The sequence below is a fragment of the Abramis brama genome (assembly GCF_963993115.1).
Source record: "Abramis brama genome assembly, chromosome: 9".
Taxonomy (NCBI): Eukaryota; Metazoa; Chordata; class Actinopteri; order Cypriniformes; family Leuciscidae; genus Abramis; species Abramis brama.
Window position 1 is genome coordinate 18,015,833 of NC_139971.1, and position 24,358 is coordinate 18,040,190.

Consider the following 24,358-nt stretch of genomic DNA (forward strand, 5'->3'; position numbering starts at 1 on the left):
AATGATATGCATTTTGTTACGATAAGTGTAACACCACGTGATTACAGAGCCATAAAACTCGTTAGTGCCAACTAGTGGCTGATTTCTTTCAAAATTCTTACAGACCTCTAGGGCCATGAGTCGAACATGCCCACTGAGTTTCGTTCCGATCGGCCTCCGTTAACCTTGTCTAATAGGTGCTCAAACTTCATTGGCCGATGGCGGCCATGTTTTTTGAGATACACCAATGTCCTCATAGACATACATGACACCTTGGACCAAGACACTGCATACCAATTTTCAAGTCAATCGGACTAATGGTCAGGTGGTTATAGCCAGTTTTATGTTTTTTTCATTTTATAGCGTCACCATGTGGCCAATCGCCACAATTTTTTTACTGTGACCTCAGATTGACCTCTTAAATAATTGTACCGAGTTTGGTGAAGATACCTCATTTACTTCTGGAGTTATGGCCGTTTTATTAAAATAGGCTCCTCCCACAACATACAATTTGGCGCCCCTTAGCGACCGTGAATCGAAATTTAAACTTTTTTTCGATAATTATTGATATTCAAACTCCAGAGAACATTTCTGCACTGGTTTGGTTCCGATCGGGCAAAAAACCTAGGACTAGTTCGCAAAAGTAGGTTTTTGACAAAATTCAAAATGGCGGAAAAATTTGCATACCGGAAATGAAATCGGAGATATACGTTTTGTTTGCCATGAGGTCTTGATTACATTGATATAAGACACTTGAGTCTACGACATACAGTCTAGGAGTTATGAGCAGTTTCGCGCTTTTGGTCGCTGTAGCGCCACCTATGGGCCGATTTGGCTAAGTCCGTGTATCTGAGTAGCGAGCAATACTACTACCATTTGACCAAGTATCACGTCTCTAGGCCTTACGGTTTTGGCTGCACGATGCGTTTTAGGGAAGAATAATAATAATAATAAAAATCAGGGCAATTACAATAGGGTTTCAGCACTTCGTGCTTGAACCCCTAATAATAATAATTAAAGCTGCAAGCAGCATTTATCGGGGTTCAAGCTATTAAGGCCTTTAAGGGTTTTTAAGCACAAAAGCATCAAAAGTTATCAGGTTTTATTTAGCAAGCATGTAACCACTGACATAATAGATGGAAAAGACCATTTACAGCCAATACAGGCAATGTACCATAGGAAATATATGGTTTTAAAGCTTTTTAACAGTTATAGCGCCACCTATAGTCCGATCTCCATAAAATTTGGCATGCTTGTTAATGATGTTATGTCACATATGCTCACCAATTTTTGTGAGGTTCTGAGTTTTCATTTAGGATTTATAGGCTTTTTAGTGTATTTTGCTACGCCCATTTTATAAATGACCCTATTACAGCCATCCAAATGCAAAAGTTCAACTTTTTTTTGATAGTTTTTGATCTAGAGAGTCCAGAGAATTGTCCTAGACTGGTCTGGTTCCAATCGTGCGAAAAACCTAGGACTAGTTCGCAAAAGTAGGTTTTTAACATGTTTGCGAATATTTAATGAACGGTTTGATTGACAGCAATGGTCCTTGAGGCAAAGTTGTTCAGGATGAGGAGATCTATCAAATGATATGCATATTGTGTGGATATTTGTAACACCACGTGATTACAGAGCCATAAAACTCGTTAGCGCCAACTAGTGGCCGATTTCTTTCAAAATTCTTACAGACCTCTAGGGCCATGAGCCGAACATGCCCATTGAGTTTCGTTCCGATCGGCCTCCGTTAACCTTGTCTAATAGGTGCTCAAACTTCATTGGCCGATGGCGGCCATGTTTTTTGAGATACGCCAATGTCCTCATACACATACATGGCACCTTGGACCAAGACACTGCATACCAATTTTCAAGTCAATCGGACTAACGGTCAGGTGGTTATAGCCTGTTTTATGTTTTTTTCATTTTATAGCGCCACCATGAGGCCAATCGTCGCGATTTTTTACTGTGACCCCAGATTGAACTCATACACATGTGTACCAAGTTTGGTGAAGATACCTCATTTACATCTTGAGTTATAGCCATTTTAGTAAAATAGGCGGAAAAATTTGCATACCGGAAATGAAATCGGAGATATACGTTTTGTTCTTCAGGGTTCCAGCTTTCCAATGATATAAGACACTTGAGTCTACGACATATGGTCTAGGAGTTATGAGCAGTTTCGCGCTTTTGGTCGCTATAGCGCCACCTATGGGCCAATCGGAGTCATACTCTCTGAACCTCTCCTCGATTTTTGTACTACCATTTGACAAAGTTTCAAGTCTCCAGCTCTTACGGTTTAGGCTGCACGATGCGTTTTACGGCAGAAGAAAAATAATAAAAATCAGCACAATTACAATAGGGTTTCAGCACTTCGTGCTTGAACCCCTAATAAAAATCAGCACAATTACAATAGGGTTTCAGCACTTCGTGCTTGAACCCCTAATAATTAAAGCTGCAAGCAGCATTTATCGGGGTTCAAGCATTTAAGGCCGTTAAGGACTTTAAGCACAAAAGCATCAAAAGTTACAAAGTTATATTTAGCAAGCATGTAACCACTGACATCATAGATGGAAAAGACAATGTTCTAGCATGATTTACCTTGATACACCACATTCTAGTATTATTTACTATGATTTACCATGTTTCCAGCGTGATTTACCATGATTTACCACATTACTAGCAATTATGTGAAGTGTCAGTGCAAATGAAGTGATAAACACTGATATGATTGTGTTATAATAGTTATTGTTATATAAGTGATTTTTAAGTGTCTAAATATGAATGATGCAAAATCACATGTGAAAAGACTTCATTAATAAGTAGAATGGCCAGCAGAGGGCAGTAGAAGACCACTTATTGGCTCAGTTTCACTTTAAACTTCATGATTTTAACCAGTTTTCTGCACTAAAGCAAACCAGTTTTTCCATGTTAACTCAATAATGCATGCTTACACACACACACACACACACACACACACAAACATACACACACAAATACAAATTTGTTTTTGGGATATGTTATTGAGAAAGTATATTTATTTGTCTATAGGCATTTCTTTGTGATCTAATAATATAAAACTATATTACCAGTATAGGGCTGTAACGATTCCTCGATTAAAGGGGTCATATAGGCCTACTGGTACATGCACTTTTACAAGTTGATTGTACTGAAATGTGCGTTGGCAGTGCCTGTACACAACCATCATAAAATGATAAAAATCCATCCAGTGTTTTTTTTTTTAAATCTCCTTATATGTTCTACACTTTCTGAAATCAAGCCGTTTGATTTTGTGACGTCACAAAATCAACGCCCCTCCCACGGTTGTGATTGACAGCAGCGTTTCAACACAGACCGTGAGCGAGCTGTCTATCATCATAGTGCATTGATATGCTGGAGAAGAATGGCGTCTAAGTCATTTTGATGTTTTGATGTAATATTCCCAAAGCATTGACGCAGGGATTCCCCACGATCAACGTCCATGCTTTCATGTTTGCGCAAATCATTTCACACCAGACAGCTTTACAAAGGAGGGTCAGTAAAACTGGTTTTGCTAAGAAGCTGCTCCTGAAAATAGGATTGGTACCAACTATTCGTGTTCCTGCTGTACCTCCAGAAGAAGAAGTGAGTGTAACGTTTTATTAACCTTTATATTAATCTTTATTAGCCTAGAAATCTAGACGCACCCTAGCGGCAGCAAAATGTATTTTGCAGCCAGGTGGGTCTAGCAACTCTCAATAGACCTTGTAGCTGCAAAAACCTAAATTGGGTCAGGCCAATCACATCGCTTATAGAGTAGGCGGGGCGGGCTTAACATATGACGACAGAGTTGCGACGGTTACCTGCCTGCGACTTGAAAACAAAGAATGACGGCTGCTGGAGAACAGTCTTTCGAATCGGCTTTGTCCGCGACTCTGGAGGACTTGGAGTTAAGTTTTTCTTTAAGAAAAGAGCAAAGAACATTCTTTAAAAAAGGAAGATGTGTTCGTCGTTTTGCCGGCCAGATATGGCAAAAGTTGAATGAATCTATCAACTAGCTCCGCTGTTGGGAAAACGCTCTGGTTGGTTGAAGAGCTGTCCTATTGCGTGCAGAGGGAATTTGAAAGACAGCCGTTTATCCCGCCCCTCGGAGTGAGCGTGTCTATGGTGAGTTGCCAGACTAAACATCTTGATGTAGTCTGGCTTGCCAGGCTAAATCTTTATATTAATCTTTGCAAATCGCTTGCTGCACGCTTCACGGTGAATGCGGCTGTTTACACTCAGAGTACATTACGACATGTTTTCTATGTACGACGTTCTCAATATAATTCATAATCCCACGTTAATGAACAACGCGTTATGGTTATTGTGTTACAAACTGTGTCAAACAGAACAGAGGGGCGGGGTGAGCAAAGCTCATTATCATTTAAAGACACATGCACTTAAATGGCGTGCTGAAAACAGAGCTGTTTTTGACCAGGTAAAATGAGTGTTATCCAGTGTTTCCCCTACCATTATATAAGGGGGGCGCCCCGCCCTCCTAACGGCTCCCCCCGCCCCCCTTGAAGGTCAAGTAAATTTTATTTGATTTTCTTTATAGCGCCAGATTACAATTTGTTATTTTATTTAAAAAAACTAAATAGCCCTTAAGTAATATGTTATTTATCTTATTTCCACGATGGCATGTCTTTTCTGTCTGTGTTTGAACATTTACAATTATCCCAATGAGTGCGCAAGCGCGCGCACTCACACACAAACAAACACTTGCGTCAAATACAGATGAGCACTAGCGGACAGAGAGCGCGCGGCGGGAAATATGTCGCTGAACTGATGATGGCAACACTCGCTCTACTGCGAGTAGCAGCCGGAGTAGCTCTCCTGTTTCACACATATTTCGTTTGCAGTGCGTATGCGGTGAGTATTTTTTTCCTTACCCATGTTAACAGAGCTTTCACACTGCACGCGGATGCAGTCCGTGTTCCAGTTGCGGTGCGTATACAGCAGTGCAGCGATCATTTCCGCACCGAGTCTACTTTTGCCGTTTATATACTGTCTATGATTTCTGCTGTGCTGCAAACGCTGAATTAAAGTGACAGCGCATGTTTCGTGGTCAAAATGAACACAGATTGACCTGAAAATGTAGTCATTTCACCATAAGGGCGATTAATTAAATAAAATGTAGTAATCTCACCATAAATTTATTTAATTAAATACTACTTTTTTCACTTTAAGACCGGGGTAAAGCAAGGAAAACTACAATTTACCTCAACAAGGCGACATAATGAACGACACTCGTCTTATTCGTGGAGGTGGAAAAACAAGTTCTTTGTGACATGCAAGATTTATTGTATTAAAATTTAAATGCAAAAGATTTTAATATAAGTACATGGTTAAATATTTTACCACTTGCTTGAGCAACTTAATATATAATTATATAGAAGTAATGCATTGAATAATACATTGTTTAAATTGTGTTTAAACGTGAACGCGCGTTCACAGCAGTGCTGCGTCTGACAGGATTATTCTCTCCAATAAATGCATCATAGAAATAAAAACTTCTCACAAAAAAAGCCCATTTAAAATTTGTTTGTCATATAAATGTATTAACTAACATTAACGAACAATGAATGAGCAATATATTTGTTAGTATTTATAAATCTTTTTTTAGTTGTTAGTTAAAAAATAAAACTATTTAAGCTCTGGTCCATTAATATTAACAAATACTTATATAAATTTAACAAAGGTTATTTGCAAAAGTCAATTTTAAAAAGATTTAAATATGTTTATTTTATTTTTTTAAAGAGATATCTTATGTTAACATTTTTTTTTAACATTTGTGTTTTATGTTAACTTTTACAAAGCATTACCCTCCCAGACAACCAATTAATGTGACAGATAGATAGATAGATAGATAGATAGATAGATAGATAGATAGCTTGTGTCAGATAGATAGATAGATAGCAGCCCCCCCCCCCCCCCCCCCCAAACCTGTAAACCTAGGGGAAACACTGGTTATCTTACAATACTAATGAGAATTTTTAATTGAAGTATATTACAAACTTTTAATTTAGACCCTAAATAATCATATTAGCTTGTACAAAAATGGCATTATATGACCCCTTTAAAGTCAAGTCCTTTTTTTTAAATCCTCGATTGCAATTTACCGGAAGTGGTGTTCATCTCGGTTTCAAAATAAAAGTTTAAACATCGCGATTTCAAAATAAAAGTTTAAACTCTCACTCTGAGTTTGCATGTTTTGATGTGCACATGTTCTTGTTCAAGAAATTACAGTGGCTGTAGCATTTCTATCGTACAGAAGTGGCCAAATATTAAAGGTTAAGTTGACATTTGAATTTAATGTTGTTTGGCCAATAAACAAGGATTTGATAATGCCTTAGTGTAACAACAACCAGGCCGCTGGTGCCCTCTGCAGGCATTTGTTATTCATGTACATAAGTTATGTTTATATTAGTTTACATAATTTATTTTACATGGGTATATTTTAACAGTGTTGTTCAATAAAACCCATATAATTACTTACTTTGATACTTTACTTGAACCAATCATTATTGCTTGTTATTATATATTTGTATTTTAAGTCACTTTAAAGGCTGTTGTTAACTTGAATCTATTTTTTACCACATTTTTTTATCCGATTACTTGAATAGAATACTCGATTACTAAAATAATCGATAGCTACAGCCCTATCATAATAAAAAAGCTTTTTAAAGCATTTGTTTGTTTCCCAATACTGAAAGCTAATGAAAAGATCATATGTAATCTTGCTGCTCCCTCAAGTGGACAAAAGTGGTATTATAGCTTACATTTTACAATTGAAGTGTTTGAATGAATGAGTGAATGAATGGGAATTTGGTTTCGCCAGAACTCGAAAAATTCTGAAACTCAGAGCATAGATAGTGCTCGAGGAGCCCTGTTGAATGAGACTATCATTCAGGCCCGCGACAACACGTTTCGATCAAGAGCCTGGAGAGGACCTTACCATCAAAATTTGAGCGCGCAACGACTTTCCGTTTTCGAGTTATGAGTGAATTTGTATTCGGGGACGTGGCGTAAATGCCGTTTTACTTTCGGTTTCAGTATTCACTTGTGACTCAGTTGTCAATAGTAATACAACAATAGATTAATTTTGACAAAATGTGATTGTAAATGTTAAAATAATGATTTTATAAAGTCTAAATATGTATTATATAACAATATTAGGGAGTAGTATGATGAAATGACAGCAGGTGGCAGTAAAATACCATTTATTGGCTTAATATGCTATGTTATTCATATTCACCTTTTTTATTAACTGTTATAGAGGCAAATTTTGTCCGATCTGTCTTTTTCATGCTTGTTCTGACTTGTTTTTAAGGTCTGATCATTCATATTAGAGATATAGGCTTTTGTGGACACTTGGTCAAGGCTACATATTGAAGTGACCCTATTATTAATTATTAATTATTAATCCAAATGAAGAAGTTATAATTTTTCTGATAATTATTGAGTACAGATAATTGCACTGCACTGGTTTTGAACATTATTATATGAACATTATATGAGCACAGATGGAAAACACCATTTACAGCCAATACAGGCAATTTACCATAGGAAATATATGGTTTTAAAGCATTTTAACAGTTATAGAGCCACCTATGGTCCGATCTCCATAAAAATGTCCATGCTTCTTTAGCATGTTATGTCACATATGCTCATCAATTTTTGTGAAATTCTGACTTTTTATTTAGGATTTATAGACGTTTGAGTGTATTAGGACATGCCTATTTTCTAAATGACCCTCTTATAGCCAACCAAAAGCAAAATTTCAACTTCTTTTTGATAATTATTGATCTAGAGAGTCCAGAGAATTGTCCTAGAATGGTCTGGTTCTGATCGGGCGAAAAACCAGGGACTAGTTCGCAAAAGTAGGTTTTTAACATAATTCCGAATATTTAATGAATGGTTTGATTGACAGCAATGGTTCTTGAGGCAAAGTTGTTCTGCATGAGGAGATCTATCAAATGATATGCATATTGTGTGGATGAGTGTAACACCACGTGATTACAGAGTCATAAAACTCGTTAGCGCCAACTAGTGGCCGATTTCTTTCAAAATTCTTACAGACCTCTAGAACCATGAGTTGAACATGCCCATCGAGTTTCGTTTTGATCGGTCTCCGTTAACCTTGTCTAATAGGTGCTCAACTTCATTGGCCAATGGCGGCCATGTTTTTCAAGATACGCCAATGTCCTCATAGATTTACATGGCACTTTGGACCAAGAGACTGCATACCAATTTTCAAGTCAATCGGACTAACGGTCAGGTGGTTATAGCCCTTTTCAGGTTTTTTTCATGTTATAGCGCCATCTAGTGTTCAATCGTCGCGATTTTTTTACTGTGACCCCAGATTGAGCTCATACATATGTGTACCGAGTTTGGTGAAAATATCTCATTGCGTTCCCGAGTTATAGCCATTTTAGTAAAATTAGCTCCTCCTCCTTCGAACGTTTTGACACCTCATAGCAACCATGTATCGAAATTTCAACTTTTTTTCGATAATTATTGATATTCAGACTCCAGAGAACATTTCTGCACTGATTTGGTTCCGATCGGGTGAAAAACCAGGGACTAGTTTGCAAAAGTAGGTTTTGAACAAAATCCAATATGGCGGAAAAATTTGCATACCGGAAATGAAATACCTCCTATAATTTTTGTTCGGCTTGAGCCAAGGATTCCAATGATGTATGACACTTGAAGCTGGGACAAATGGTTATTGAGATATGAGCAAAATAATGGATTTTTTTTGTTTTTTGCGCTATAGCGCCACCTATAGGCCAATCGGGCTCATACTTTGATAACCTCTCCTCGATTTTTGTACTACCTTGTGGCCAAGTTTCAAGTCTCTAGCATTTACGGTTTGGGCTGCACGATGCGTTTTAGCGGAGAAGAATAATAATAATTAAAGCTGCAAGCAGCATTTATCGGGGTTCAAGCAGTTAAGGCCTTTAAGGCATTTAAGCACAAAAGCATCAAAAGTTATTAAGATTTATTTAGCAAGCATGTAACCACTGACATAATAGATGGAAAAGACCATTTACAGCCAATACAGGCAATTTGCCATGGGATATATATGGTTTTAAAGCTTTTTAACAGTTATAGCGCCACCTATGGTCCGATCTCCATAAAATTGTTTACTGTGACCTCAAATTGAACCCATACACATGTGTACTGAGTTTGGTGAAGATATCTCATTTACTTCTTGAGTTATAGCCATTTGAGTAAAATAGGCTCCTCCCACAACGATTTGCCACATTCTAGAATTATTTAATATGATTCTAGCATGATTTACTATCATATACCATGTTCCAGAATGATTTATTAGGATTCTAGCATGATTTACCTTGATACACCTCATTTCAGTATTATTTACTATGATTTACAATGTTTCTAGCATGATTAACCACATTACTAGCAATTATGTGAAGTGTCAGTGCAAATGAGGTGATGAACACTGACAAAATATTATTGTGTTATAATAGTTAGTTATATACGTGATTTTTAGTGTGTGTCCAAGTATGAATGCAAAAGCACATGTAAAATATTTCATTATTAAGTAGAATGGCCAGCAGAGGGCACTAGAAGACCACTTATTGGCTCACTTTCACTTTAAACCAGTTTTCTGCACTAAAGCAAACCAGTTTTTCCATGTTAACTCAATGCATGCTTACACACACACACACACACACACACACACACACACACAGCATAGTTAACCATGATTTACCATGATATACCACGTTCTAGTATTATTTACCAGGAGATAAACGACAATCTAGTATTATTTACTTTGATTTACCATGTTTCTAGCCTGATTTATCACATTACTAGCAATTATTTGAAGTGTCAGTGCAAATAAAGTGATTAACACTGACAAAATATGATTGTGTTATAATAGTTATTGCTATATAAGTGATTTTTTTAGTGTGTATTCAAGTATGAATGCAAGCACATGTTGAAATATTTCATTAATAAGTAGAATGGCCAGCAGAGGGCAGTAGAAGACCACTTATTGGCTCACTTTCACTTTAAACCAGTTTTCTGCACTAAAGCAAACCAGTTTATCCATGTTAACTCAATGCATGCTTACACACACACACACACACACACACACACACACACATACTGGTTTATGTGGATTAGCCAGACTTTTTCTCCAAACAGGCCCGGTGGTGGTTTAGATGGACTACCCTTTCCTGAGGTCCTAGAGCTATGAGAATTCGATTAAAACACTCAAAAAAAATTGAAAAAAATTCAGGACACTTTAGACTTCAGATACACCCTTCAGAGCGTGATACACACCACCCTAAACCTATTGTGGTTTATAGAGACATTTCTCTTTTTGAAGAATATGTGACTTATAAGGACCAAAACAAACATTATTGGGACTTTAAAGGGACAATGACGTCACTTGCTCATTAACATAAATACACTAACATAAATACACATTAACCTGACACCACCAAGCATTAATGGGACTTGAATTATTATTTCATTGCACAACTCTAACATCACCATTGTTAGTTGGTGACACTGACTAACAGCCAGATAACAGCCTGTAAGAGCTAAACAATAGATTGTCACACAACACCAGTGCCATGACAATGAGAATTGAGCAAAAAAGTAAAGTCAACTTTATTTATATAGCACTTTTCACATTACAGATTGTATCAAAGCAGCTTCACAGTATTCAATTAAAATAATACATCAATGTTTGTTTCTAGTGTAAAACGTCCACGTTTGGTAATGCTGATCAATAGAATTGTTGATTGATTAATTAAATTAAATTAAGTTTATTTAATCAAATAAGTTATTCTTACCCAACTTCAAAATACCCATGGTTGCTCATAACAAAAAATAAATAAAATATAAAAAAAACTAAAAACTGTTTAACAGTTTGCTTTTGTGACTTTGGACTTTTGGGTCTTAAGCTTATTCGCCGTATCCCCCAGAGTTAGATGAGTCCACACACACCCTTCTCATCTCCGTGCGTGCCGTAACTCTGTCTGACGCACCCACCGCTAGCCTAGCTTAGCACAAAGACTGGAGGTAAACGGCTCCAGCTAGCATACTGCTCCCAATAAGTGACAAAATAACGCCAACATTTTCCTATTTACATGTTGTGATGTGTATAGTCACAGCATGTACAAATAACAAGGTCACATGAGACATGGACATCTTCTAACCGTACACACACTGGGAACTATATTCTCAGAAGACGAAGCACTGCTACTTGGGCGGAGGGATTTGCTCGCAGGACCTGAGAAGCCCGTGGTGAGGAGCAGAGAGTTCGCTCAGAGGGTTGCGCTAATCACTCCAGCCAGCAGTGCTTCGCCTTCTATATAGTAAAATCTATGAGAATATAGTTCCCAGTATGTATACGGTTAGAAGACGGCTGTGTATCATGTGACCTTGTTATTCGTACACACAGTGACTATACAAATCACAACATGTAAATAGGAGAATGTTGGCGTTATTCTGTCACTTATTGGGAGCAGTATGCTAGCTGGAGCCGTTTACCTCCAGTGTTTGTGCTAAGCTAGGCTAGCGGTGGGTGCGTCAGACAGAGTTACAGGCCGCACGGAGATGAGAAGGGTGTGTGTGGACTTATCTAACTCTGGGGGATACGGTGAATAAGCTAAAGTCCCAAAAGGTTGGCGTGTTCCTTTAACACAAACATAGAAACACCACCACAATTGTCAGTGTATTTAAATCTTTTTTTTTCTGACTGCCTCTGTGCAGCTATTCCTCTATTTCGTACAAAGTCCCTTATATTTTGCACTGTTCTTTGTGCCAACACGGGGTCTTCCACCAGTTTGCAGTGACTGCATTCAGTTTTGGTGGCCAGTTTTCCCATGCTTATATGACCTTTGAACTGTCGCATTACTGCGGCGACCTCAGCCTTAGACCACACTTTCTTCGCCACTCATCTGGATCCATGTTCCTCATCAGCATAATTCCCTGGAAGATAGGCAAACAAAAAAAGAATATAAATCACAAACAAAATGTGTTGTCCAGTTGAAGCCATCAAAACATGAGTTCAGTTAATGCCACAGTTGACAAGAAATTGCAGTTTACTTTTCTTAATTCACTCTGGGTATCAGTTGGTGTCTCACTCGATGTGATTTCACCAACTTTATTAACCCACATTAGAGTGTGGACAATATGGAGTGTATTTTTAGAATGTCTTTGCTGTTCATCTATTTATGTGGCCAAACCTTTTGCTATTTGAATTAATTCGTAACTAAATTAACAGTAAGTAATACTACAATTAGTAACATGTCTTAAGTAATTTTGGCATTGTACTTCAACACACTGTATTTTAAATGAAACCAAGACTATGGGGTTTAAGGTCTGATTCTCAGTTTAAATCTGATTTCATAAGGTTAGCTAAATAGTGTTGGAACTTGGTCTGAAAGTTTAGTCTTGAAATTGAAACTGTACGTAACAATCAGCTTAATACTACTTTTAACCTCTTAATCTTCCAGATTTTGTGGCATGTTGTGTCTCAGTCATCCAGACCAATTTATTTTTAGTCTTTTAACCAACTTGCCAAAAAGAGAATTAATAGAACGTACTCATGGGCAATCAAGAGAACATGTGAAGAGAAGGAGGTAACTTTACTTTTATCTCAAATTCAGTATACATTTCCTGATAATAAAGTAAGTGTATATGCTCCCTTGCAGACAAGATGTCTTGTACAAATGCAGTACAGTTAAATTTAGGGCTATTTATTCATATCTCTTTCTTTAAGATTACTCTTGCATTTTGATAGTTGAAAACATCACAAAGACGTGCATAATAATCCTTCTGTTAAAGGGATACTTCACTGTTTTTTCATATTAAACTGTTATTCCCTTAACTAAGACGAGTTGATACATACCTCTCTCGTCTCAGTGCGTGCACTCAATCGCTCTGGCACGCGGCGGCACTTTGATAGCACTTAGCTTAGCCCAGTTCATTCATTAGGGACCAAACAGAGATGAAGCTAGAAGCGACCAAACACCTCCACGTTTTCCCTATTTAAATACAGTAAGTCGAGTAGTTACACAACCAAGTATGGTGACACAAAATAAAACGTGGCGCTTTTCTAAGCGGGTAAAAAGGATACCTATAATGTATGGCGGAATAGCACTTGGGACTCAATAGCACTTCGACTCGGCGCAGTAAAAAGTCACACTTGAAAAATCCTCTCCCTCTCACTTCTGTCAGTAGAACCAACGTGACTTTTTACTGCGCGAGTCGAAGTGCTATTCCGCCATACATTATAGTTATCCTTTTTACCCGCTTAGAAAAGCGCCACGTTTTATTTTGTGTCACCATACTTGGTCGTGTAACTGTATTTAAATAGGGAAAATGTGGAGGTGTTTGGTCGCTTCTAGCTTCATTTCTGTTTGGTCCCTAATGAATGAACTGGGCTAAGCTAAGTGCTATCAAACTGTCGCCGCGCGCCAGAGCGATTAAGTGCACGCACTGAGACGAGAGAGGTATGCATCAACTCATCTTAGTTAAGGGAATAATGGTTTAATATGAAAAAATGGTGAAGTATCCCTTTAAGGGAGTTGGGCAAAGTAAGAATTTCATTGTAGGGTATAAACCAGTGTGTTTCTTCTGTGCATAGACAATAAACCTCTTGAATCTGAATCTTACCTTCAGAGGGAGGTACACTCACTTACTGTGGACAACACAAATGACACTGATCCTGTTGAAAACATAATTTAACAAGTTACTTTTGTCACAGGAAAAAATACATTTTATCAGCAGAGACTATGAATTGAGTTAACATACCAAAGTCTCCCATGTCATGGTCTTGCTCTGTGGTTGTAGAGTCAATATCCATAGGCTCCACAGTTCCAAGCTCTGATGCGGTGAGATCTGTGTTGCTGTCATCAGATTCACTCCCACTGTCTTCAGCATCACTTAACGCAATCTCATCTGGAAAATGGCATTAGTAAAACTCAGAGGTGGAAAGAGTACTTGAAAACCATACTTGAGTAAAAAGACAGATACCTTGCAGCATAAATTACTCGATTACAAGTCACCAATACCAATACGAGTAAAAGTGATTAACAATACTTTAGTATTACTTATACTAAATCTAGGCTCAAAGATGCACTAGTCCTTGACACCTGAGACAGGCAGGTGAAAATAAGAAACAATTGATTTGTAAAATGAGAAGTCATGTTTATTTTCTAAAATCTAAATAAAACTGAACACCTCAATAGTCTAATAAATCAGGGTCGACACAACAGCCTCTTAAAGGGATTGTTCACCCAAAAATGAAAATTCTGTCTTCATGTAGTCAACCTCAAGTTGTTCCAAACCTGTATACATTTCTTTGTTCTGCTGTACACAAAGATAGATATTTTGTAACCAAGTAGATTTTGCCAGCCATTGACTAGTACAGCAGAACAAAGACAAGTTTGGAACAACTTGAGGGTGAGTAAATGATGACAATTTTCATTTTTGGATGAACTATCTATTTAAGCGTTTACAAACTCTCAAGTCTCAGTTAAGCTCAAGTGCACAAAAAGGCCACACGTAAACCAATATCCTTCAAAAAGGCCTTGTCAATAATGTGGATAAAAAAAATTGTTAAGTAAAATTAAATAGTCAAAGTCTAATTGCACTGGATGTGCTGGTTTTGGACTCATCACTGGCTGCAGTCCTGATCTAAATCAAACGTCTGCGATTTAGCACCTACTAATGCACTCGCATTCGCGTAAAGTAGACTTGTTGAAAAGTTTGGGTGAGTAAGGGCAAAACGCACAAGATATAGTTCAGTCAATGCCACTTAGATGGAAATATCACTTTCTGCAGCAGTTTGTTTTTGCCATAAAGAAAAGTTAGGTGCCATGCAAAATGTAATTTGTAATTGCATTACTCATCACAAATGTATTGGAGTAAAAAGTACATTTACTTCTTCAAAAATGTAGTCAAGTAGAGTAAAATTAGCTAATATCTTTGATACTCAGTACAACTACAAAGTAGCCAAAAATATACTCAAGTACAGTTGCTAATTACATTTACTCAAATAGTTTACAGCTCTGGTAAAACTCTCATAAATAGCTGGACATAAAAATCTGTGGTTGAAATAGCCACATCAAATAAGGAAAAGATAGTACTTGGTTTTGTACTTTTTGCAAAGTAACTATTTTTACTTGAGTAGTTTTGAGCTATTATACCTGCGTTTATGTTTAATGTGGTCCATGAGCACATAAGATAAATGATTACACAATATGATATTAGGTTAATATTTAAAGTAATTTGACTGCACCTACACAAACATAATTTTGAATTACTGTCCAGCCATACTGTAGACTTAAGTTTATATTTCTGAATAGTAGTCCTTGACTCATACTTGGACATGAAAGGTGATTTTTTTTTTCTTGGAAAGGGATGCTGACTACGCCAAGTCTAGATGTTTATCTAAAAAAACAAAAACTCAGATAATATCTACAAGGGCTAATTTCTGTACAAACCTTCAATTTCAATCTCATCCAGTGACTTCCCCTGGATGCTGCAAAGGTTTCCTTTACTAGCAAGTAATGACAAAGAATATTCTGACTCCGAATCAGGTATGTATTCCTTGTCAGACATGTCCTCAGCATCATCAGATGATATTTGGTCCAATGCTGGATGTGGAACTTTGTCCTGAACTGACAGCAGTTCATCATCAGAAGCCTTAGGAGACTGCTGCGCCTGAATTGGTGAGAAAGCAAATTATTTTACATGGTGATTGAATCTTATAGACAGTTCAAGTTCAACACTCACTTAGTAGATACTCACCTGTGCTGTGCTGTTAAAGTCATCTCTTTTAATTTGCTTGAGGCAGGATTTATGCCAGACCCCTGAACAAACTGGAACACATTTGAGTAAAATAATGTTAACACTGCAGGTCTATTTAAGTGGTTAGAGCACAACACACTCTATACTAATTCAGTAAATATCTAACCTGTGCATCGATAGCCAAGCCACTTGAAGGAAGATACGGGTCCCACACAACGAACAGTCCCACACAGTCCAAGTGTTCTTAAAAACCAAAGTGATGCCTCTGGGGACGGGACCCTCTAAACTGCATGGACCTCCCAAGTCATGTTTGGGTGGGGTTCAGTGTTTGATACACATACACTCAGATATTATACTGACTGAAGCTTGAAAAGGCACATTTATACAAATGTCCTTCCATTCCATTGTCCACATAAAGCACGTTCTACTCAGGCGACTGTCCACATAAAGCATGTTCTGCTCAGGCGACTGTCCACATAAAGCATGTTCTACTCAGGCGACTACACACACACACACATACACACACACATACACACATACTGAAATAGATGTTCCAAACTAAAATCGCATCATGACAAGTTGCATACCAAGTATCACAAAGTAACTCTAGTTAGTGTTACTCCTGTAAAACCAAGGTTTTGCTGTATGGAAAGTGTACTTACTGGTTTTGTGGTAGACACTGATTCTTAGCTTCAGCTGTAAAACGACTGTTTAAAGGACCAAGAAACACATTACGTTTCGATCAGGCTGTGAGCATGCGCACTGTCTTCAGCACCACGGCGAGCGTGGACATTGAGCTTCACAATTCAGTTTGCGCATGTGTGTGAAGATTCAACCGGTGGCTTTTGTTTTCTGACTCCATTTGCGTCACGACTGGGCTTCACGTCAAGCAAGAACTTCACCGTGTCGAGTGAATTCTGGAAAAGGGAATAATAATAATAATAATAGGAAGATACGGGTCCCACACAACGAACACACTTGTCCAAGGAGGATACTGTTGCGCACACAAGGCGGTGTTTTTGACACTGTTGGCAAAATTTTTTATTGTAGTGTTTACTTATGCCACATAGTTTGGACAAAGATATTTCATATTTACGCCACATAGTTTGGACAGAAAGATATTTCATATTAACATGTCGATATCTAATCATTTTAAATCCAATACCAATGTGACATTTAATTTACCTGATACATATGATTACCCTTTTATTGCATTGTATTTTGTTATTTATAGCGCATCTTATTTATATGCAGCTTATTTAAAGCATTTCCTATATGAAGATATACCTTCTTCATATTTTTAAATTGTAGATGGGGAATTTGTGGTTAGCCTCAGTGCCAGGAGCTGACTTCTTGTAGCCCAGTATAACTAATAGGGTGCCTTTCCATTACATGTAACCAAACGACTTAGCATTCACATTAAACCAACATAAAGATCCAATGCAGGCAGTCCAAGTGTTCTTAAAAACCAAAGTGATGCCTCTGGGGACGGGACCCTCTAAACTGCATGGACCTCCCAAGTCATGTTTGGGTGGGGTTCAGTGTTTGATACACATACACTCAGATATTATACTGACTGAAGCTTGAAAAGGCACATTTATACAAATGTCCTTCCATTCCATTGTCCACATAAAGCATGTTCTACTCAGGCAACTACACACACACGCACACACACACACACACACATTGAAATAGGTTGGCAGATTTAACATTTTGCCACAAATAAGTTGTACGTGAGATTTAATTTACCTCTCCAACCTTGGTGAGTGGGCTGAGCTCTGGACTAGTCTGATTCGGGTGGCTGACGGCTGTATGGGTGCACTTGCTCTCAGTGGTCAGCTGTAGAAGATGAAACGGAGACAAAGGACAATAAAGAGAAAGTCCTGGGAGCGTGATACTAGAGAGGACATTTGACGTCTGAGTAAAAAAATAAACCATTCTACTGTTGACAGAAAGACGGAGGAAAACCTTGCTTTAAAACTCACTGACAACGTCTTTGATATTAACAATCAAGTGCAAGATATTAATAAAAATCTATCTTTTGTGAGGACATACCTCTTCAGTGTCATCAGTTGTGGGAGGGGGATTTGTGGTGCCACACATCTTTGGGGCCATTTCATCATCAAGGCCCTGTAAAAAGGAAAAAAAACAAATAAACAAAATATTGTAGACCACGGACTATGAAAACTACACTCTGATGAACACATTCATGTTCACCGCGACTTCTACAGATTACCAGTTCCCACAACACAACTTGCTAAGATTTCCAAACTGCTTTTGTCAAATGGAGAAAGGAAACCTTTGCAGCATCCAGGGGAAGTCACTGGATGAGATTGAAATTGAAGGTTTGTACAGAAATTAGCCCTTGTAGATATTATCTGAGTTTTTGTTTTTTTCCTTTGAATGTTTGAATGCAGCTTATTTAAAGCATATCCTATATGAAGATATACCTTCTTCATATTTTTAAATTGTAGATGGGGAATTTGTGGTTAGCCTCAGTGTCAGGAGCTGACTTCTTCTAGCCCAGTATAACTAATAGGGTGCCTTTCCATTACATGTAACCAAACGACTTAGCATTCACATTAAACCAACATAAAGATCCAATGCAGGCAGTCCAAGTGTTCTTAAAAACCAAAGTGATGTCTCTGGGGACGGGACCCTCTAAACTGCATGGACCTCCCAAGTCATGTTTGGGTGGGGTTCAGTGTTTGATACACATACACTCAGATATTATACTGACTGAAGCTTGAAAAGGCACATTTAGACAAATGTCCTTCCATTCCATTGTCCACATAAAGCACGTTCTACTCAGGCGACTGTCCACATAAAGCATGTTCTGCTCAGGCGACTGTCCACGTAAAGCATGTTCTACTCAGGCGACTACACACACACACACATACACACACACATATTGAAATAGGTTGGCAGATTTAACATTTTGCCACAAATAAGTTGTACATGAGATTTAATTTACCTCTCCAACCTTGGTGAGTGGGCTGAGCTCTGGACTAGTCTGATTCGGGTGGCTGGCGGCTGTATGGGTGCACTTGCTCTCAGTGGTCAGCTGTAGAAGATGAAACAGAGACAAAGGACAATAAAGAGAAAGTCCTGGGAGCGTGATACTAGAGAGGACATTTGACGTCTGAGTAAAAAAAGAAACCATTCTACTGTTGACAGAAAGACGGAGGAAAACCTTGCTTTAAAACTCACTGACAACTTCTCTGATATTAACAATCAAGAGCAAGATATTAATAAAAATCTATCTTTTGTGAAGATATACCTCTTCAGTGTCATCAGTTGTGGATGGGGGATTTGTGGTGCCACACATCTTTGGGGCCATTTCATCATCAAGGCCCTTTAAAAAGGAAAAAACAACAAAAAAAGATAAATTATAATAAATATCTTCAAGACAAGATGTTCCCTGTGTAGCATTCAGTGAAAAGATATCATGGCTGTATTTCAGTGAGTGTTTTGTGGAAAACATGTAGTCTCTGAAACGGTTCTTTAGACACTGAACAGGCCACATGACTACAGTCTGTAGACTATGAAAACTACACTCTGATGAATACAGCATTTGATTACTTTGTTGTTTATCTATTGTCAGCCAACTTCGTAGAATGATTGCACTTCTAGAATAATTGACTAAGCTTTTACATGGAGTGAGGGGTTAGTCTTTTATAGTTCTTAGATTTGCTATGATTCTTTTAAATGACATCTTGTCATGAATTTTCGTCAGTGCTGTTGAATGGGTGCCTTTCCATTACATGTAACCAAACGACTTGGCATTCACATTAAACCAACATAAAGATCCAATGCAGGCAGTCCAAGTGTTCTTAAAAACCAAAGTGATGCCTCTGGGGACGGGACCCTCTAAACTGCATGGACCTCCCAAGTCATGTTTGGGTGGGGTTCAGTGTTTGATACACATACACTCAGATATTATACTGACTGAAGCTTGAAAAGGCACATTTAGACAAATGTCCTTCCATTCCATTGTCCACATAAAGCATGTTCTACTCAGGCGACTGTCCACATAAAGCATGTTCTGCTCAGGCGACTGTCCACATAAAGCATGTTCTACTCAGGCAACTACACACACACACACACACACACATTGAAATAGGTTGGCAGATTTAACATTTTGCCACAAATAAGTTGTACATGAGATTTAATTTACCTCTCCAACCTTGGTGAGTGGGCTGAGCTCTGGACTAGTCTGATTCGGGTGGCTGACGGCTGTATGGGTGCACTTGCTCTCAGTGGTCAGCTGTAGAAGATGAAACAGAGACAAAGGACAATAAAGAGAAAGTCCTGGGAGCGTGACACTAGAGAGGACATTTGACGTCTGAGTAAAAAAAGAAACCATTCTACTGTTGACAAAGACAGAGGAAAACCTTGCTTTAAAACTCACTGACAACTTCTCTGATATTAACAATCAAGAGCAAGATATTAATAAAAATCTATCTTTTGTGAGGACATACCTCTTCAGTTGTGGAAGGGGGATTTGTGGTGCCACACATCTTTGGGGCCATTTCATCATCAAGGCCCTGTAAAAAGGAAAAAATATATAATAATAATAATAATAATAATAATAATAATATTATTATACATATATATATATATATATATATATATATATTTATAGTAGACCGTGGATTATGAAAACTACACTCTGATGAACACAGCATTTGATGACTTCATTGTTTTTGTTCTAACATTCTGTAATGGTCAGTATCATCTATGGTGTGGTTAGGTGGTGCTAACAAAAGCTATAAAAATCATGTTCCACCTGAAGCTAGATGGAAAATGTACAGTATTTTGGTATGTGAAATGTTCTATGGTTAAAGCATTTCTTATATGAGAACTAACAATTTCACAAAGTTAATTAAATGAAGTCAAGAAGATAAAAACACTGTTTTATATATATATATATATATATATATAACACTCTACACACTGCACAAGATACTTGTCAGGTCTGTTGCCCCTCATGTTTTGTATATTGATCATTGTGGTTGGTTACTAGGTACCAATTAATTTATCTTACAGGTTTAGTACACTAACAGAACATCATAAACACATTACATTTATTTAATGGCCTGAAAGTACTCATATTAATGATATAACAGCCTTCCTGTGTCACTGCAACTTCATATTTAAAAAAAATAATGTGGGCTACTAAGAAAGTATTTAATTCTATAAAACAAACACAATGTCTGTAATAAAAGTTAAGGCTTTAACTAGCTACGCCTTGCTCATTAAGCCATGCGGTAGCCACAAGCTCAACTTAACCTAGCTAGCTTTCATTTTAAAAACAAAACTACCAAATTTGACTTGCTGGCAATGTTACTTCTGTCCTCATCTCTACCTGCTGTCCTCCACCTCTTTAGCCTGAGGCTTAATGAGCAGGACATGTTGATAGCCACTCAAGCTAGCTCAGCTAACATTGTGGTAAATATATAGCATTTTACAGTAATTGTAAGTTACAAGTTACAATTTCTTGCAAATAAGAAACACTTAATGCAAAAATGCAACTATATTTATAAATATAATTATTACCTGTATGTATTTAATCCAGTAAATCCAACGACGTCGAGCTGACACTTCCGAGGTGTGGTCCATTAGGTATTTAATTAGCGACAGCTGGGCCATGTGCTGTGGGCGGAGCTTCCCGTCGACTTCCGTTTGTTACCGCCCACATGCGCAAACCAGCCAATCACAAGACGGCCCGCCAAAATGCACCGTGTGTATCAGAAATGTGTATGAAACTGCAATATAAAACCCAGCTGTGGGGTCGCTGTTCTATACACTGGGATACACTCAAAATCAGGTCAAGTGGTAAATGAGGACTTTCAAAGAAAAAGAGAATATATGTTGTTCAGACACTAACAAATGCAGTTACACTCTTTGATTTACGAGGACCTTGGCATAGTCCCCGTATTACCCTTAGGTCCGTGGAGCCCAGGTGAAATGTCTGGCGTGTTGTCCATGTAAACCACATATACCAACACACACACACACACACACACACACACACACACACACACACAGCATAGTTAACCATGATTTACCATGATTTACCACATTACTAGCAATTATTTGAAGTGTCAGTGCAAATAAAGTGATTAACACTGACAAAATATGATTGTGTTATAATAGTTATTGCTATATAAGTGATTTTTAGTGTGTATTCAAGTATAAATGCAAGCACATGTGGAAAAATTTAATTAATAAGTAGAATGGCCAGCAGAGGGCAGTAGAAGACCACTTATTGGCTCACTTTCACTTTAAACCTCATGATTTTGACCAGTTTTCTGCACTAAAGCAAACCAGTGTTTCCATGTTAACTCAATAATGCATACTTGCTACATATGCTACACACAATAATGCTACACACACACACACACACACACACACACACACACACACACAAATGTTTCAGTGATATTGGTGTCACATTCACCTTCATCACATTCACCTTCTGTCTTCATCACATTCACCATCTGTCGTCATCACCTGCACCTGCTCCTCATCACCCTCCTCATCATCACTTGCTCCTCATCATCATAACCGTCACCTGTTGTCCTTGTCTTGATCTGTGTATTTAAGTTCCCCTCTCATCTATTATCATTGTTGGTTATTGTTTGTGCACTAGCACTCTGTTATGTTTGTTTTCATGTTGGAAAAAAAAACCTTTGTTATATTTGTACCACACACACACACACACACACACACACACACACACACACACACACACACACACACACACACACACACACACACACACACACACACACCATCATTTATCATGATTTACCATGGCTGATACCAATACCAATATGAGAAAATGACTATTTTAAACAGCAGGGGGCAGTAAAATACCACTTATTGGCTTAACATGCCATTAATTCATATCATTTTCACCTTTTTAACTGTTATAGAGGCAAATTTTGTCCGATCTGTCTGAAAATTTTCATGCTTGTTCAGGGTGATATTTCACACGTTCTGACTTGTTTTTAAGAAGGTCTGAGCATTGATTAAAGAGATATAGGCTTTCGGGGACACTTGGTAAAGGCCAGATTTTGAAGTGAACCTATTATAGCTATCCAAATGAAGTAGTTCAACTTTTTCTGACAATTATTGATCTAGTGAGTCCAGAGAATTGTATTGCACTAGTTTTGAACATTATGATATGAAAATTATATGATCAGAGATGGAAAAGACCATTTACAGCCAATACAGGCAGTTTACCATAGGAAATATATGATTTTAAAGCTTTTTAACAGTTATAGCGCCACCTATCGTCCGATCTCCATAGAATTTTTCATGCTTGTTAATGATGTTATGTCACATATGCTGACCAATTTTTGTGAAGTTCTGAGTTTTTATTTAGGATTTATAGGCTTTTTAATGTATTTTGACACGCCCATTTTATAAATTACCCTATTACAGCCATCCAAATGCAAAAGTTCAACTTTTTTTTGATAATTATTGATCTAGAGAGTCCAGAGAATTGTCCTAGACTGGTCTGGTTCCGATCGGGCAAAAAACCTAGGACTAGTTCGCAAAAGTAGGTTTTTAACATATTAATGAATAATTAATGAACAGTTTGATTGACAGCAATGGTTCTTGAGGCAAAGTTGTTCAGGATGAGGAGATCTATCAAATGATATGCATATTGTGTGGATATTTGTAACACCACGTGATTACAGAGCCGTAAAACTCGTTAGCGCCAACTAGTGGCCGATTTCTTTCAAAATTCTTACAGACCTTTAGGGCCATGAGCCGAACATGCGCATTGAGTTTCGTTCCGATCGGCCTCCGTTAACCTTGTCTAATAGGTGCTCAAACTTCGTTGGCCGATGGCGGCCATGTTTTTTGAGATACGCCAATGTCCTCATACACATACATGGCACCTTGGACCAAGACACTGCATACCAATTTTCAAGTCAATCGGACTAACGGTCAGGTGGTTATAGCCTGTTTTATGTTTTTTTCATTTTATAGCGCCACCATGAGGCCAATCGTCGCGATTTTTTTACTGTGACCCCAGAGTAAGCTCATACACATGTGTACCAAGTTTGGTGAAGATACCTCATTTACATCGGGAGTTATAGCCATTTTAGTAAAATAGGCCCCTCCCACAACGTACGTTTTGGCGCCCCTTAGCGACCGTGAATCGAAATTTCCACTTTTTTTCGATAATTATTGATATTCAGTCTCCAGAGAACATTTCTGCACTAGTTTGGTTCCAATCGGGCAAAAAACCAGGGACTAGTTCGCAAAAGTAGATTTTTGACAAAATTCAAAATGGCGGAAAATCTATCATGGCGGAAATGAAATCGGAGATATACATTTTGTTCGTCAGGCGTCCAGCTTTCCAATGATATAAGACACTTGAGTCTACGACATACGGTCTAGGAGTTATGAGCAGTTTCGCGCTTTTGGTTGTTATAGCGCCACCTATGGGCCAATCGGGGTCATAATCTCTGAACCTTTCCTCGATTTTTGTACTACCATCTGTCAAAGTTTCAAAGTTCCAGCTCTTACGGTTTGG

General features: G+C 37.9%; 1 protein-coding gene across 1 annotated transcript; it reads right to left on the reverse strand.

Moving 5' to 3' along the window:
• Positions 1–11,889: 11,889 nt before the first annotated feature.
• On the reverse strand, positions 11,890–21,827 carry LOC311089491 (uncharacterized protein). The gene is made up of 13 exons (XM_084124214.1): positions 21,361–21,827; positions 20,283–20,348; positions 19,979–20,068; positions 19,082–19,156; positions 18,776–18,865; positions 17,857–17,931; positions 17,551–17,640; positions 16,758–16,826; positions 15,968–16,082; positions 15,802–15,872; positions 15,495–15,714; positions 13,801–13,947; positions 11,890–11,973 (listed from the first exon to the last, which is right to left on the reverse strand). Exons 1-13 carry the CDS (start codon positions 21,451–21,453, stop codon positions 11,939–11,941), a joined length of 1,236 nt encoding a protein of 411 aa, XP_083980340.1. The 5' UTR covers positions 21,454–21,827; the 3' UTR covers positions 11,890–11,938.
• Positions 21,828–24,358: the final 2,531 nt, after the last annotated feature.

Excerpts from the sequence above, each read along its gene's own strand:
- LOC311089491 (XM_084124214.1), bottom strand. The coding sequence starts at position 21,453 with ATGGCCCAGCTGTCGCTAATTAAATACCTAATGGACCACACCTCGGAA. Across the intron at positions 20,069-20,282 it reads CCCCTTCCACAACTGAAGAG|CTGACCACTGAGAGCAAGTG; the intron begins GTATGTCCTCAC and ends CATCTTCTACAG. Across the intron at positions 18,866-19,081 it reads CAACTGATGACACTGAAGAG|CTGACCACTGAGAGCAAGTG; the intron begins GTATATCTTCAC and ends CATCTTCTACAG.